Here is a 17,682-nt window from a genome sequence, read left to right on the forward strand (position 1 = left end):
TTTTTCCCTAAGCATTTGCATGTGTTGAGGAGTGTCATACCACTACATCCTCAGTGTTCCTGGGGTCTTTGCTATACTGCGATTTCGAGTAAACCTGCCAGAAACTAGGATATCCTCAGGTGATGGTTGGAGACTTAGAGAAGACAGAGTGATTCTTTCTTCCCATTTTTTCCCCACCCAAGTGACAAACTTAAATCTTGACAGAGTTTAGGTGAAGAATAGAAGTGAGTAGCTAGTGGGAAGTAAGGCTCATAGCGCCTGAAAGAACACAAAAAGATTTGAGTTCCACAAGAAAGGGGACAGGTAGGAAGCTAAGCTGCTTTGGCACTTTTTTCCTCTCCCTGTTTCTCACCCTATCCAAGTGTATGACCCACCCACACTTCTCTGGGGACCCTTTAAATTTAAGGTGAGTTACTAAGTGGATGTGCTATGCTTAATTTGGTACATGTTAACTCAACAGGAGAATTTTTTAGGAAATGAATATTGCCTCTTTTTTCTTTCATAGGATTCTGCTTTCCAGAAAGTTTTTGTGAGTACATTAAGCTCTAGTGTAATTGTGGAGAAGTATTAATGGATTGCTTTGTTTAGATGACAATGTACTTCCTGGAGTTCCTGGTATGTTTGGTCCTGGGGATCCTACACTCCCAGGGGAGCAGAGGGACAGTATCAGCTGTGAATCCTGAAGTAAACATGACTGTGGTAAGTTTTCCCAAGTTACATGCTTTTAAAATGCAAGCATGACAAATGTGGTTCCCTTAATTATAGTTATATAGCTGTATGAAAGCAAAACTGTGATCTCTTAATAGCTCATTAAGTTTTCTCCACTTCCTCTGAATCTTAGATTCTGGAATGAGTCACGTTTATGAAATGAACTTCATGTGATTGTTGAAAACTCTGCACTTGTTAAGATACTGTTTTTTTTTTTTTATTAATCTATTTGAGTTTTGAGTTTCACAGAATTTCATTAAAGAGCAGTATGAAAGGATATTACAGCTCCTTAAGAGCATTATTACTAATGGTTGTCTAAGTGATACTTGGAACAAAGATCATGATTAAGAATTTCTAGTGCCCATGCTTTATCCCCAAAATCAAAGTATCTGAAAAGAAGTTTAGGTGAAATAAAAATAAGCCCTTAATTATTTAGTGCATTTCACAGTTGTTCTCATGTCAATTAAAAATCTTGAAAATATATTTAGGCCTAATATCAGAATGATACAGTTTACTAAAGCACACAATAGCTCTCAACTAGAGGATGAAGGTTTCCAGCTGAAGAATGAGCTTAGGAGTTGGAAAAGTTGATAGCCTGATAACAGGGTCTTTTTTTTTTTTTTTTTTTGCCAGTCCTCGGTCTTGTCCTAAGGGCCTGGGCACTGTTTCTGAGTTTCTTTTGCTCAAGGCTAGCACTCTACCACTTGAGCCCTTTATCTGTTTGATTTCTATTTATTTGGCATGGAGAATTCAAACCCAGGACTTCATGTATGCTGCACAAACATTCCACCATGAAGCCACATTCCCAGCCCTCATAATGAGTTCTTGAGGTTAACTTTTACAGAGAGAGAAAGAGAAAGAGAGAGGAGAGTCAGAGTCAGAGACCTAGAGAGACTGAGAGTTTGCCTCAACTGCCCCTGGACTTTCTAGTGTAATTGTTAATGGTCTGTTGATGAAAATGAATTTTTTTTTTGCTGTTTGATTTCTTATGCTAGGACCATGAAAACAAAGTATTACTTGCCTACATATTTAGAAAGAAAGGCAGTTATGGTGTTTTTATTTATTTTTGGATGGTTATGGGGTTGAACTCAGAATGGGTGCTATCTCTGAGTTTTTCAGCTCAAAGCTAGCACTCTTCAACTTGAGCCACAGGGCCACCTATAGTTTTCTGGTGGCTTATGGGAGCTAAGAGTCTCATGGAGTTTCCTGTTCAGGCTGGCTATGACTGTGATACCTAATTCTTACTTCCTGAGTAGCTAGGATTAGAGGCATGAGACACTACCAACTAGTGTAAAGAGTTTCTTTTGGCGTGGTATGCAGGATAGAATGAAGGCCTAAATCCAAGTGCTACAGCAATATTAGATAACTTGGTATAAAACATGCTAGAATGATGAAAACAAAGTTTAAGAATATATCTGTTCTTGTAGAGGATTTAGTTATATGATGAGCTGTTGGCTATGGTGAAGAGACACAAATATCAGTAACAGTTGATTTCCTAAATTACAACCCAGAGAATGTTATTATGGGCTGTTTTATCCTTTTCCTGTTCATAAGGGAAATTGGACCAGATTCTGTCCATAGAATGCGTGTTGCCTTTTCTCCTCCCAGATTCAAATGATAAGATACTGGGGATACGCTGGTGAGGAACATTTCGTGGAGACAGAGGATGGGTATATTCTGGGTGTTCACCGAATCCCTCATGGGAAAAAGAACCACTCTGAGCAAGGTATGGTGTTTTGTGCGGTAAGAGAGAAGAGCTCTTCAAGTAACCTCTTTAAGCTACCTTAACATTCCTCATTTCAATTCTAGTCTCCTTCCAAGAAGTCATTCTTTTGTGTTTCTAAAAGAAAAACTTTTAATTCCTATACATATTACACAGCTAGAAGCCTCCCCTTAGTTCAACATTATCATCAACTGTGTGTGTGTTGTTTTTTTTTTAGTAGCCACTGCTTGTTTTTGTTTCTTGGGGTTCATTTTGAAAAATATTATTTTATATGATCATATGCACATAGCTAATGAGCCTTGTGATCCTCTCCTAGGTATACTCTCCTTTAGTCTTACTCCCTGTGAATACCTAGAGACTTACAAACTTTAACACGTCCCGGTGTATTTTTTTGTCTTTTATCATCCAGTGTGTTCAATTTGTAGATTTATAGGCATACTCTAATTACCACAAATGAAGGAAAACATGCAAACAATGTTTCTAAGGGTCTAGCTAACTTGGCTTAACATAATTTTTTCCAAGTCTCTCAATTTGTTTATGAATGGTAATATATCATTCTTTCTGATGAAATAGTAGAATTCCATTCCACATTCACTTTTGTCCACTGAGAAGCACCAAGAAGTCATTCTTCCCATTTCTTTTTCTGGACATTAAAATTTTATTTTATTTTATTGTCAAACTGATGTACAGAGAGTTTATAGCTCCATACATTAGGCCTTGGGTACATTTCTTATGCTGTTTGTTACCTCCCCCCTCAAACCCACCCCTTTCCCTGTCCCTCCATGAGTTGTTCACTTGGTTTGCACCAAATGGTTTTGCAAGTATGGCTTTTGGAGTCGTTTGTCTTTTTATCCTTTGTCTCTCGATTTTGATATTCCCTTTCACTTCCTTAGTTTTAATACCAGTATATACAGTATCCAGTGTTTTCAGAGGAGATATAGTGATAGCTCTATTACAACCCCAGGAAGGGATACAAGAGGATCATCAACAATAGAAGCTATAGTTTCACAGGGTGTGTTGAAAGTAATTAAAACAGTGATATAATAGTCATTTCCATAACATGGAGTTCATTTCACTTAGCATCATCTTATGCATTGATAGGGGCATAGCTATTAGGCTCTTGTGATCCTCTGCTGTGACTAGCCTAAACCTGTGTTAATTATTCCCTATGAGGGAAACAATAGAGTCCATGCTTCTTTGTGTCTGGCTCACTTCACTAAGTACAATTTTTTCCAAGTCCTTCCATTTCCTTATGAATGGGGCAATGTCATTCTTTCAGATAGAGGCATAAAATTCCATTGTGTATATGTACCACATTTTCCTGATCCATTCGTCTACTGAGGGGCATCTGGGTTGGTTCCATATTTTAGCTATGACAAATTGTGCTGCGATGAACATTGTTGTGCTGGTGGCTTTAGTGAGTTCTTGTTTGAGGTCTTTTGGGTAGATGTCCAAAAGTGGGGATGCTGGGTCATAAGGGAGCTCTATGTTTAGCCTTCTGAGGAAACGCCATACTGCTTTCCAGAGTGTCTAAACCTGTTTACATTCCCAACAACAATGAAGTAGGATTCCCTTTTGGCCACATCCCCTCCAACATTTGTTATTGTTAGTTTTCTTTTTTTTTTTTTTTTTTTGCCAGTCCTGGGCCTTGGACTCAGGGCCTGAGCACTGTCCCTGGCTTCTTCCAGCTCAAGGCTAGCACTCTGCCGCTTGAGCCACAGCACCGCTTCTGGCCGTTTTCTGTATATGTGGTGCTGGGGAATCGAACCTAGGGCCTCGTGTATCCGAGGCAGGCACTCTTGCCACTAGGGCATATCCCCAGCCCCTGTTATTGTTAGTTTTCTTGATAAAAGACATTCTTTCTGGGGTGAGGTGGAATCTCAATGTTGTTTTGATTTGCATTTCTTTTATGTCCAGTGACATAGAGCACTTTTTCATATGTCTCTTGGCCAATCTCATTTCCTCATCAGAGAAGACTCCTTTTAAGTCTTTAGCCCACTTGTTCAGGGGGCTGTTGGTTCTTTGAGGGTTTTTTATGGATTAATTTTTTTAGTTCTGCATATATTTTAGATTTGAGGCCTTTGTGTCCTATTTTACTCCTTTTGCATGGACATAGTTTAGCATAGTCTATCATTTTGAATTCTGCCTCTAACTTTTGTTATCCTCTTAGCTTTTTGCACAGTCACTCTCATTGTTGATGGCTGATTTATGACACCACATGGATTGCACTTTAATTATTTGTCCAGTTGACAATTAGCTTATTGTTTTGTTATGATAAAGCATGAACTGAAAGCACAGGGAGGTATTCGCTTACTTTGAACAATGTGTTATGTACTGTCCTTCATACTTTATTATCTTCCTTTTCTTCATTTTTGACTTCTACTTTATTTATTTTTCATATGTTGTGGGGCTTACACTTGGGAGCTAGACATTAACTCTGAGCTTTTCTGTTCAAGGCTAACATTCTACCACTTTGAGCCACAGGTTTTGTTGTTGTTGTTGTTGTTTTGTTTTGTTTTAAGATGGTCTCACTGTGGAGTCCAGGCTGGCCTTGGACCCTTTATCCTCTTACCATAGCCTCTCATTGCTAGTACCACAGACATTCCCCATAATGCCAGGCTTAGTGATCTCATTCATTCTCTTGAACTATTATTTATGAATCTGAGGCTCAGGCTGGCTAAACAGCAAATGAATATTAGAAGCTGATATAGATTGTACCCTGTCTGTATGTCAGTCACTTGGTTTGTAACTTCTCACAGAAGAATTTCACAGATCATTGTTCCTTATAAGGTGCATATTATCATAGTCACTCTGTAGGGATGATAGACATTTTGAGTATTATTCAAGGTTTCTTGTCAAAGCTTGAGGAGAACCTGTGCTGAGCCCAGGTCTGTCTGACTCAAGGATATGTAATGTAAGCTATATGGGGATAGTGTTTTGTTCCTACAACTTTTGTTCTTTGCTCTGTCACTAATTCAACACATTTTACATATATTAATTAATATATGTACAATATGTACAAAGGGACTTCGCTGGGATATTTCCATACATGCATGTCCTGTAGCTTCTCATGTTTAAAAAGATGCCTAACATATAGTTGGCGTTGAATAAAGGTTTGTTTAGCTATTGAATGTTTTCAATACTCTAGGGAGTTGAGCTCAGGTTTCTTTCATTTCCAAGTCTTGTTTTTCTCATGTTCTATCACTATCTCAGATGAATAGAAAATAAGTGTATGTAGACACATTTATGAATTCAGGGTGTTTCTTTAGTTTAAGTTTTATTCAATTTAAGTTTTACACGTGTGTTTGTGGTGTGTGTGTGTGTGTGTGTGTGCATGTGTGTGTGTGGCTGGCTTGCTGTTTGTTTGTGCAGATATGAGGGCTTCAACTGGGGGCCCTGTGACCCTTCTTAAGCTTTTTCGCTCAGGGCTGGCACTCTACCACTTGAGCCAGAGCTCCACTGCTAGTTTTTTGCTAGTTAATTGGATATAAGAGCCTTAGGGATTTTTATGTCTGGTCTGGCTTTGATCCTCATATTAAGTTCAAAAAGAGGAAAATAAGGGAAGAAAAAGAGTAGACAAAGAGATGGCTCAACACCAGCACAGGTTTGTTATGTAAACAACAACAACAACAACAACAACCTGCAAGGGTAGGCTTGCATTCAAAACTAGAGACTCTCTCTTTGCTTTACAATCTCAACTGTTTATAGTGGGTTTGAGAGAATGCTAGAATTATCTAGTGGAGGCATTTGAAGGTAATTAATGGTGAAAGAAATGGTGAGAAAGAAGGTCAAGGCTGAAGGCAGAAATGGAGTAGGGCCAGGATTTCTGCTCAACAATTAAACTGGGAGGAGATTTAGATCTGGTATCTGCTAGGTACATTTATGTAGCCTGAGAAAGAGGGCAAGGTGAGAGTGTCAGTGAATCAAGGCACTGTTCTATGGCCTTAAGATAAGGACATCTAGCCATGTGGAGCTTACCCAAGTGCCTTTTGTTTTTATTACTAATTAGGACAGGTAAGATAAAAGAGGGGAGGAAGGCTCTCTGGCTAGAGGAGCAATATTGTCAGTGGTGGGGTTCCGGATTAAAGGCGGGAGGTCTGGTTAGGTATTCCTGGCCCAGGAGTTGAGGAACCTGCTGCTAATGAAGCCATTTGAGAAGAATATTGTCGACATGTTTTGTGGGGATGTCTTTCACAAAAAAAGGATCCAGATGTTGGAAAAAATTTTTGGAGACAAGGTTAATAATGTATGAACTTAACACATTTTTAGGAGTAATATAAGTAGGGGCCTCAGTTTTGGTGCTACACAAATGAGCCATGTAGACAGTGAAGAGCAGCCATCCCTGGAGTGGGCTGTTAATTCTCTGAAGGGGAAACTGAGGACTTTGAGCTACTTTGTTGTCTCTGGGAGGTGCCAATCTCATTCACAAAAAGGCAACATTCTTCCCTTCAGAAGACACTGATTCTACTCTTTGTTGGGCTAAGTAAGTCCATTCTCCTGCAGTTTGAAATCTCATGGCTTCCAGGGAGCTTTTCTCTCTGGAGGTCAGTTATACCGGATGAATATGTAATCTATGGATGTTTGAACTGCTGTTGAAAGAGATTGATTGTGTATTTGAGTGGTAATAGTACCTGATATTCCAGTGCCCATTCCACTTGCACTCCTTGACTGCAGGTAGAAGAGGAAGGGCTTGCCTTGCCCTTTTTGATCCAAAATCATCAAGCTCTCAGAGTAGCTAGGATTCCAGGTGTGAGCCATTAGTGCCAGGCTCTCAGCTGGTTTTCTTTTCTTTCTTTCTTTCTTTCTTTTTTTGCCAGTCCTGGGGCTTGAACTCAGGGTCTGAGCACTGTCCCTGCATTCTTTTTGCTCAACGCTAGCACTCTGTCATTTGAGCCGACAGTGCCATTTCTGGCCTTTTTTTTTTTAAGAAAAAAAATTAACTTTTCTTTATTTTATTTTTTAAATTTTATTTTATTTTCTTATTTATTGCCAAAGTGATGTACAGAGAGGTTACAGTTTCATACGTTAGACCTTGGGTACATTTCTTGTATTGTTTGTTACCTGACCCTCATTGCCCCCTCCTTCTCCCCTTTTACTCTCCCCCCATGAGTTGTTCAGTTGGTTTACACCAAATGGTCTTGCAAGTATTGCTTTTGGAGTCATTTGTCTTTTTATCCTTTGTCTCTCGATTTTGATATTCCCTTTCACTTCCCTAGTTCGAATACCATTATATATAGTTTCCAGTGTACTCAAATGAGATACAGTGGTAGTTATGCAGGTACAACCACAGGAGGATACAAGAGGATCATCAACAAAAGAAGCTATGGTTTCACATGGCATGTTGAAAGTAATTACAACGGTGATATAACAGTCGTTTCCATAATGCAGAGTTCCTTTTCTATATATGTGGTGCTGAGGAACAGAACCCAGGGCTTCATGCACTCTTGCCACTCGGCCATATTCCCAGCCCTCTCAGTTGGTTTTCATGGGTGGGAGGATGCCTCTCTCTCTCTCTCTCTCTCTCTCTCTCTGTCTCTCTCTCTTTGTCTCTGTCTGTCTGTCTGTCTCTCTCTCTCTGTATTTATCTCACACTAGAGCTGGTGACTGTCAGTTCAAGTGTGAGTCTGTACCATAAGACATACAAGTGGTCAGAAATTTAAGCAGTAAGTATCATTAGAAACATCATTCAGGGCTGGGAATATGGGTTAGAGGTAGAGTACTTCCCTAGCATGCATGAATCCCTGGGTTTGATTCCTCAGTACCACATACACAGAAAAAGCCAGAAGTGGCCCTGTGGCTCAAGTGGTAGAGTCCTAGCCTTGAGCAAAAGGAAGCCAGGGATAGTGCTCAGACCTTGAGTTCAAACCACAAGACTGGTAAAAACAAACAAACAAACAAACAACAAAAAGAACAAAGAAATATCTCCCAATTATGGTTTCCCTAAATTGGCTGACAACTTGACACTGAGAGACCACCTTCTATAAGCTTAACTGCAAATGTTCCAGAGGAAGATTAAGTCTGCAATGACAAGAGACGTAAAATTAGCTATGGTGAATGTTTGAAACAATAACTGATTAAACAATGTAGGTATTTCTGTTGCAGATAGTGTTTTATGATACTAGTTAATATTGACATTACAGATGTCATTTAACTTTTTTTTATTATATCTACAAGGAACACGCGGACTCAAGCCTGTTTCATGTAGTCACATTATTTTAGAAGGTCCCTGCTTGGTTCGGTAATATCTTTTTAACTTTATATCTGAGGTAGTTATATACTTTAGGAAAAGAAATATTAGACATCAACCATTGGCATTATAGTTTTTCATATTTAATCAACTAAAAGTGATGATTTAAAGGTTCTTGACATGAGCAGACAAGTGAACTCTGACTTAGTTAACATTGAGGATGTCTTCTTGTGTGTGCTGTGTGTGTGTGTGTGTGTGTGTTTGTTCAAACTTGAGAAGTTTAAAAACATACAAGCATTTGTTTTAATAGAGACAAAATGAGAAACATCAGGGCATTAATCCTGATCTTTCAAAAATCTATAGATAAGCTTTGAAATGAAATAAATCACATAAATATATATATATAAATGTTTATCTTTTTGTATATTCCTTAATTTTTGTCTTTGTACTGGGATTCAATGTACAAAGTTGCATGTGCTGAGCACACACTTTATCACTGAGCTACAACAGAACCCCCTTTGTATATGTTCTTGTGTGAAGACAAATTTATAATCTCTTATCATTGTTGAGGTAATTTTTAACATACTATGTGAAATTACTTCTTTTTCTTTTGTTTATCTTCCCTATGGTTTAGCCTCTGTTGTCACTCTATTTGATTTTGGTACCCTGGGTATTGAATATATGTTTTTCTGAATTAGGGAAGTGAAGGGGAACTTCAAAATGGTGGGGAAAAAAAGGCTAAAAGGCAAACCAATGCAACAGCAATACTTACAAGACAGTATGTTCTAAACCAACTGTATATCTTGGGGTGAGAGGATTGGGAAAGAGGGAAGGTGGGAGAAAAATGAGGAGGAGGTAAACAGTTTGACAAGAAATGTACTCACTACCGTACCCAAGAAATTGTAACCCTTCTGTACCTTGACAAGGCATTTTTTTTAAAAAAGATTGTTTGCTTCTGTAAGAAATAACCAAAGTGCTTACAAAGTAGCTCTGCCATTTTGCTTTCCTACTAGCAGCGATGTGAATTTCTATTGTTCTTCCTTCTTGACAGCCATTGGTGGTGTCAGTGTTTTCAGCTTTTAGCTCTTTATGCCTGTAGTGGCATCTCATTGTTGTGTGTTAGTATTTGATTTTTCTTTTTGGCACAGGGTGTGTACTCAGGGGTGTCACACTTATCTTTCCAGCTCAGTGGCTGATGCTGTCATTTAAGTCCAACATTTATTGTGGGATGGAACCTCACAGACTTTCCTCCCCAAGTTGGCTTTTGACCCTTAATCTTCAGATCACAGCCTCCTGTATAGCTGGGATTGCTGGTGCCTGACATTTACAACCATTTTGTGTGACTTATTTACTTATAAATTATGGTGAGAAATTCAATTATTGGAGCAAAGTATAGAAACACATTGCACATTTTTAAAAAGAAGTAAAATATTTTTGAGGATTAAGTCAGTGTTTATTTTTCTTTCTTTTTTTTGGCCAGTCCTGGGGCTTGGACTCAGGGTCTGAGCACTGTCCCTGGCTTTTTGCTCAAGGCTAGCACTCTACCACTTGAGCCACAGAGCCACTTCTGGCCATTTTCTATATATGTGGTGCTGGGGAATTGAACCCAGAGCCTCATGTATACGAGGCAAGCACTCTTGCCACTAGGCCATATCCCCAGCCCCAGTGTTTATTTTTCCAGACATGTTAAGGTAATATAGATTAAGCTGGGCACTGGTAGTTTATCTCTGTAGTCCTTGCTACTCAGGCGGCAGAGAGCTGAGGATCATGGTTTAAAGGCAGTCCAGATAGGAAAGGTCATGAGACACTTAACTTCAATTAACTGAGAAAAGGCTTGTAATAGAGCTATGACTCAAATGGCACAGCACAGTACACAGGCCCTGAGTTCAATCCCCAGGATACCTCCCCTGCCTCTTCCAAACACTTACACATGCAAAGTAATCCTGTTTTGTTTCTAACTTGTAGATACTGTTTCCAACATATATAGTGCTATGTAATGGGAAATATCACCTCAACATTTTAATTAGTTTTAATTTCATTATATGTTTTAGTAGTTTTATATCAATTTTGTGTATTTATATACCATATTCGGTTTGAAACATAGTTTCCATCCTTAAATGTGAATTTTTTTTTCAGTTCCCAAACCAGTTGTGTATCTTCAGCATGGTCTGCTAGGTGATTCCAGTAACTGGGTCTCAAACTTGGACAACAGCAGCCTGGCCTTCATCCTTGCTGATGCTGGTTTTGATGTGTGGATGGGAAACAGTCGAGGAAACACGTGGTCTCGGAAACACAAGATTCTCTCAGTTACTCAGGATGAATTCTGGGCTTTCAGGTACATTACAGTTGCGTATGACTTGGGTTTGTTTCTGTAGCATTTAAGAAGCAGGCAGATACACAGGAATTCAACAGAAGAGGCCATCCATAAATAATAATCAAACTGTATGAGTGAAGATACTAGTGTCTTTTGAAAGTTTTAAACCTTGCCAAGAACTTAGTACTGAATATTAAGGTAAGTTAGAAAGAAATAAGAACATCAATAATTAGATTCAGTTGGGAATTTTGGCATTCCTTGTGTGTCGGGTTCTATAGAGTCTGATACCCTTCCTATCTCTTCCATAAACACATTCCCAAGGTGCTCATTTTTCTTCCTTTCAGAAACTCTTCTCTGTCTCTTACTTCTGTCTCCCTCAATAGGTGACATATGATAGTGTATGTATTAAAAAACCTCATATCTGATTCATTATTTATGACATGGGAATAATGAACACCTATCTCATAATGTTTTTGGAAGGCTGATAGTAGAAGGTCCAGGTAAAGGAACTTTCCCAGAGCCTTGCATGGTGTAAAATATATGGGAACAATTGGCTTTTCTGATCTTGATGTCACACACGAACACCACCCCCCCCCCACACGCATATACTCAAACACAAGCAAGTACCCACCTAACTGGTTTTTGACTATAGTTAGATTGAGGTATTAGCAAAAGTCAGCATTGTGCATTTCTCTAGTCTTGCCTTCCATTTATACAACCAGACTCTCTCTAGGGACATGGAATCATATAAGAACTTCTATCAAAACACCTCTATCAGAGTAAGTTTATTGATACCTGTTTGTGATAGTGAAAAACTGGAAAGTACACAATTGTATGCTAGTAATAAGTGTCATAAATGGGCAATGAGAATGTGGTGTATTAACGTCATAAAGTGTGACTAAATTGCTACAACTCCATGCACCAACGTGGATGAAACTAAGTATAGCCACAGACAGTACACAGAAAGGTCAGGTTAATAGTTCTGTTTCACAGGCACACCTGGAGTGGAATCTGTATCCTAGGTAAGGTTTAGTTTCCTGAGCTCAGAGCTGATTTACCCAGATCATTATGTGATAGTGCCTCAAGTTCTAAGCTTAGTATTTGTGTTATCTTCTGTTTATGTACCAGTTCAATGAAAGAGTTCTTGTTTGTTTGTTTTTGGATTATAGTTTTGATGAGATGGCAAAATATGATCTCCCAGCTTCCATTGACTACATTCTGAATAAAACTGGCCAAGAGCAGTTGTATTATGTGGGTTATTCCCAAGGTAGCACCATCGGTATGTATGTAGTAAGGACTTGAAAGTTGATATAATGGCTATAATACAGAGTTCACATTCATTTTTATAAGACAAATATAAACATCTCACAAGTTCAAATCTAGTTCTTTTTTAATGTCAAGAAGTGATTATGAATGGTCAAAGGATATCGGGATTTTATGTTATATCAAAACTCAGATTTTGCTATAAATTTCTAAATATGGTATTTGTAGTTCTCTTCAAACTGAAAGGATTAATGTGACCCACATTCTTTTGTATATTTTTCCAGTAAAGCAATGCAAGCATGTGAGAGGGATGAAGTGAGGTAACTTTCTTAAGGTTAGAGACTTGAAAATGGAAGCAAGAGGACTTGCTAGCTTTTTATTCCTATTTCTTTTAAAACATTTATTTATTGTCAAAGTGGTGTACAGAGGGGTTACAGTTTCATGTTTAGTGGAGAGATTGGGGGTGTGGCTAAATCACAGAGCACTTGCTCAGCGTATGCAAAGCTTTGGGTAATACGTAGTACACAAAATCTGAGTAAGTAAGTAACTAACTACATAAATAAATAAGGAGAGAGAAGGAATAAAAGAGGTAAAATTTGTCTGACAAGTTATACTTTATTTACACTTTTAAGAATCTAGATGCATATTTTATTTTAAGTTGATTACAAAATGAACATGTTGTAGAAAAATTAAAAGCATAGAAAAGTTTAAGAAAAAATATATTACCCATCATCCTAATAAGCAAATTTCTCTAAGGAGACTCTAGGGACCTGCTTCATAATTCAATTAATTGCCCTCTTTAGTCTTTAATGAAGAACACCTTTGTCTTCATATCATGTGATCTGTTTACAATCCATTGCTACATGGAGAATTAGTCAGGATGGTTTGAAAGATTTTAGTCTTATCGATATATTGATATCTGGTTAAATTACCCCACTTTCAGGAGCATGGAAGTGGATATCCTTCTCCATTTCTGTTTCTTCTTCAAGTCCACTTTACTTGTGTCCTGTCTCCCAGGGTTTTCTTTTTTTAAGGTAGTACATTTTTTAAGTTACTTCATTTTTTTCCTTGCCAGTCCTGGGGCTTGAACTCAGGCTGAACACTCTCCTTGCCTTCTTTTGGTCTCTTGCACTCTAGCACATGAGCCACAGAGCCACTTCTGTCCCAGGGTTTCCTAAAGTAACATTCAGGAGCCAAGTTGTAAGAACTGACCAAAGAGCAGGCTATATGATACCTTAGTGACAGGGACTTCTAAATGTTTGAGTGCCCCTTGGGTGATGGCTGGCTATTTGTATGGTCTGTGAATTAGGGATGGAGGGCAGACTTGGAGATTCAAGAGATTGAGAGCAGGGCTCCTGATGCGTTACTGACTTACAGTTCCCATTGTTTAAAGAAAATGAACAGATTTTGTGGATCTGCCATTCTGGAGCTCTTTCCAGGCCTTTGTATATTTAGATTGAAAACAGCACTTTGTGGATGCTTGATTTTCTAGTTTGATGAAGTTCCCAGCTTGCAAGGCTTCATTTTGGGTGCTCTGTCTCCTCAGGCAGTGCCTCTGCACTGTTCCCTTGCTGCTACTCAAGGGCCTCCTGCATGATTCTTGATCACTCCCCCTTTTCTGAGGAGAAATGTCCCATATGACGCTAATCCTCTTATCTTCCTTTTTGTTCCCACAGGTTTTATAGGATTTTCACAGTTTCCTGAGCTGGCCCAAAAAATCAAAATATTCTTTGCCTTGGGTCCTGTGATTTCACTGGATTTCAGTTTCAGCCCTCCAGTCAAGTTCTCAGACGTCCCAGATGTTGTCTTTGAGGTAATTGGCTGCCCCCCATCTTTTCCCTCCTCACAGATTTCTTGTTTAGTTTGAAGCACTGCTTTTTGGAGGGAGATGCTGCTGTCCTCTGTGTTTGCTCATCCTTCCTTGCTATGACTGGGGACCTGTGGAGGCATAGCATTTGCAGATACTGCAGCTGTAGGTACTCATAGCTAGCATGCTAGTCCAGGTCTCTACCCATTCCAGAGGAAATGCTATTTACTATGAGCCTGGGTAGCTTTTGATTCCAGGACATAAGCTCTTGCATAAGATAGTGAGAGAAAATGGGAGACAGGGTATGCACTATTTCCACAGGCCATCTTATGCACACATAGATGATATAGAGATATTATTTTCCAATATTTCCACTATACACATCAGCCCTCAGCACATAAATCTGCAGGCCCAAGTTATAGTCAATGGGGAAGCAGCATTTAAGAGAAGATATTTTAAGTCCTCTGTAAATGTAAGGGACTTTATGTGTATATTACATGTTTTCTGCCAGTTTAGGGGCTTGATCTCAGGGCCTGAGCACTGTCTCTAGTTTCTTTTTGCTCAAGGCTAGCACTCTACCTCTTGAGCCACAGAGCCACTTCTGGACTTTTCTGTTTGTGTGGTGTTGAGGAATCCAACCCAGGGCTAAGCAAGCACTCTACCAGTAATCCATGTTCTCAGCCCCGTTTCATGCATTTTTATACATACCTGTACACAAATGAAATGTTTTCCACAAAGCTACAGGATCATGCAACATGCAAGGTTCTTTCATTAAAGAGAAGCTTTCTTCTCTAAGATTCTAATAGAACTGAACATTTCCTGATAACTTGCAAAGTGACAGTTCAAACCATTATATTAGTGATGGTGGTTCAAACCAACTTAGATATTCCCAAGCATGTATAAATGTCTATCAGTATAATTTATGTATAGTGCATAATTCTGGATAATGATAATAAGCAATTATCCCTGGCTTATGTACTTACCTTAGTATGATTCTGATCATTATTTTTGAGTTTACTCCTACTCGTGAAAGGAAAGTTCTGTCTAATGGATTATGTTGTGTGCAAGCAAAACCTCACAGCTCATAGTCACTGAAGCAAGAGTTTCCCGTACCACTAGGTTGTAAAAGAACACTGTACTCATCAAGCCTGAGACAATGTCATTTGTCCTCTTCAGGTCTACCCTTTTATACTTAGGTGACCACTTGTATTAGTTTGCTAGAGCTTAGAGGACAAATGTGCTCCATGCCTCCTCCCTACTGGTAGTTGTTGGCAATCTTTGGTTATTCCTGTTGGTGGAAGCATCATTCCAATTTTTGCCTTCCTCTTCTCTTGGTCTTTCTTTCTGTGTCTAGCTATTTCCATCTCCACATTTTCCCTGTCCTTGTGGCTATCCATTTTTGCCTTATTCTGCTATAAAGATCCTATCTCCAAGTAATGACTTTCTAAAATGCCGGCGGTTAAGAACTGTATATCCATTTTATAAAGGAATAATAATAATAATCTCTGAAATTGCCTTCCATTTCTAAGTGTCATGAGCAAGAGATTGATTTGATTTTAATACAGAATGAGATTTTTCCCATTTCCTATTGCTCATTGCATACCTTGAGAATGTAATGATTTCCCTGGTAGGACCTGGTCACAGATTCCTGAACTAGTTAGGCACACTGTAGACTGGTTTCAACAAACATCTTTTCTAAACTATTAGGCATGTCACCTGTTATCGTTTGTAAGGATTCCACTCTGCCCTTGTAGAATGAAAACATCCAGCAGTAACATATAATGTGTCTGTTTCAATAAAACTATCCATATAGAGGTATGCTATGAAGGGAGCAGGAGGAAGGGATGAAACAGATTAATTAAAGGAAACAGTTTGATATTAGGAGATGGAGCGTGTTCTGGAAATAGGTAATGGTGATTTTTGCAAATATACATGCTGCAACTGATCTGATTATAGAAAGATGATTAAAATGAAAAAGTTTTGCATTAAACACTATTTATCATTGCAAGAAACACTTAAAAATTCCAAGCAAGGGCTGTATGTAGCTCATATTGATGCATATGTGTACAGGTCTAGAATGGCACTGAACTATCCCAACATACACAATCTTCACTATCCAGAAGTCACTATCAGCCATTACAGAAAACTGACTGGGTTTGGCCGTAGGACTGAGGGTCCTTACTTTTGCCCTTGTAAACTTCTGCTATAATCGCATTTAATTGTCTGCATTTTCACTCTGAAATCCAATTCCATGTCTAACATACCTGAATTTGTTGAGTATCCTGGTTTGGACGTTGCCTTGTCTCCATTTTGCTCCTGAGGCTACAGATAAAGACGTTTGTGAGTCTGTGCTTCCTCAGGGAGCTGGGAACCTTCCATCCCAGCAGGCAATACTGAAATAACTTGGATTGTTTTCTTATTTATATTTTATTTTTAAATTGGTTTATTTATTGTCAAAGTGGTATACAGAGGGGTTATAGCTTCATACATAAGGCAGTGAGTAAATTTCTTATCAATCTTGTTACCTCCTCCCTCATTTTCTCCCACCTTCCTCCCTCCCAAATTCCCTTCCCCTCACTCCATGAGTTGTACAGTTGGTTTACAGCATATAGTTTTGTAAGTATTGTTGTTGCATTGGTTCATGTTTTACCCTTTGTCTCTCTCTCCATTTTGAAGATCCTATTTCCTTCCGTCCTTCTGATAAACATGTACACAATACAAAAGGTACCAAATTTAGTTACAGTGACATCAGGCAAAAAGACATTTGGGTCTGTGCTTCTGCAGGGAGTTGTGGAAGCTTCCATTGCAGCAGGAAATGCTGAGATAACGGTGGGATTCTTTGTGTTTTCTAGGACATATGTGGGCACAATGAATTCCTTCCGCAAAGTAGAGTCTCAAAATGGTTCAGCACCCACTTTTGCTCCCATGTTATTCTGAAGGAGCTTTGTGGAAATTTCCTTTACCTCTTGTTTGGATTTGATGAGAGGAATTTAAATATGGTATGTAGAGTGACACTTAGAATTGATTTATGTATTCTATGTTTTTTTTCTTTGAATGTGCTTATTTAGGATTGATTTATGTATTCTATGGCTTTTTTCTTTGAATGTGTTTATTTCGGATGATGAAGAGGACACAATTATGACCTTGTTAGATCTGAAAGTCCTTTCTTCGAACAGGAACAAGAACGATTTTCAGCCAGTGGTTATGGTGGCATCTCTTCCACGTAGTTGCTTTTATCCCATGTGGAGAGTTGAATATGAGGACATGTCACAATTTAAGCCATTATATTTATATATTTCTTTTAAAAAAAGTGTTTATTTCAGTTTGTAGTTTCCATTATATATAAGCAAATACTTATGTATATTTGTATATACATATGTACATATATGTTAATAGTTGCACAAACTGATATAGATATGTATATATGTATTTTAATAACAAATACATGTTATAGAAGTTCTTATAGATTTATGTTATATACGTATTCATTTGTTTTATTAAATGCAAATCACTGGGCAGAAATAACCTTTTTATATACCTATGTCCAGTTAGAAATGATGAAAGTTGAAAATAGGTTTTAAAAGTCTGAAACAAAGCCAGGTATTTTGGCCCTTTGTACAGTCCCAGGATTTAATGGATGACGGCACAAGGATCATGAGGTTTAGGTGAGCCGGGCCTAA

General features: G+C 38.5%; 1 protein-coding gene across 1 annotated transcript in view; it reads left to right on the forward strand.

The window, feature by feature from the left end:
• The first annotated feature begins 573 nt into the window (after nt 1-573).
• LOC125346304 (lysosomal acid lipase/cholesteryl ester hydrolase-like) overlaps nt 574-17,682 on the forward strand; it is a 28,009-nt gene continuing 10,900 nt past the window's right edge. Inside the window, exons 1-6 of the mRNA XM_048338745.1 lie at nt 574-699; nt 2,317-2,434; nt 10,755-10,953; nt 12,102-12,211; nt 13,872-14,008; nt 16,855-17,001. Of these exons, the coding sequence (XP_048194702.1) occupies nt 589-699; nt 2,317-2,434; nt 10,755-10,953; nt 12,102-12,211; nt 13,872-14,008; nt 16,855-17,001 (822 nt within the window). The 5' untranslated portion in view covers nt 574-588. The remainder of the gene's footprint in view (nt 700-2,316; nt 2,435-10,754; nt 10,954-12,101; nt 12,212-13,871; nt 14,009-16,854; nt 17,002-17,682) is intronic.

The sequence above is a fragment of the Perognathus longimembris genome, chromosome 2 (assembly GCF_023159225.1).
Source record: "Perognathus longimembris pacificus isolate PPM17 chromosome 2, ASM2315922v1, whole genome shotgun sequence".
Classification (NCBI taxonomy): Eukaryota; Metazoa; Chordata; class Mammalia; order Rodentia; family Heteromyidae; genus Perognathus; species Perognathus longimembris.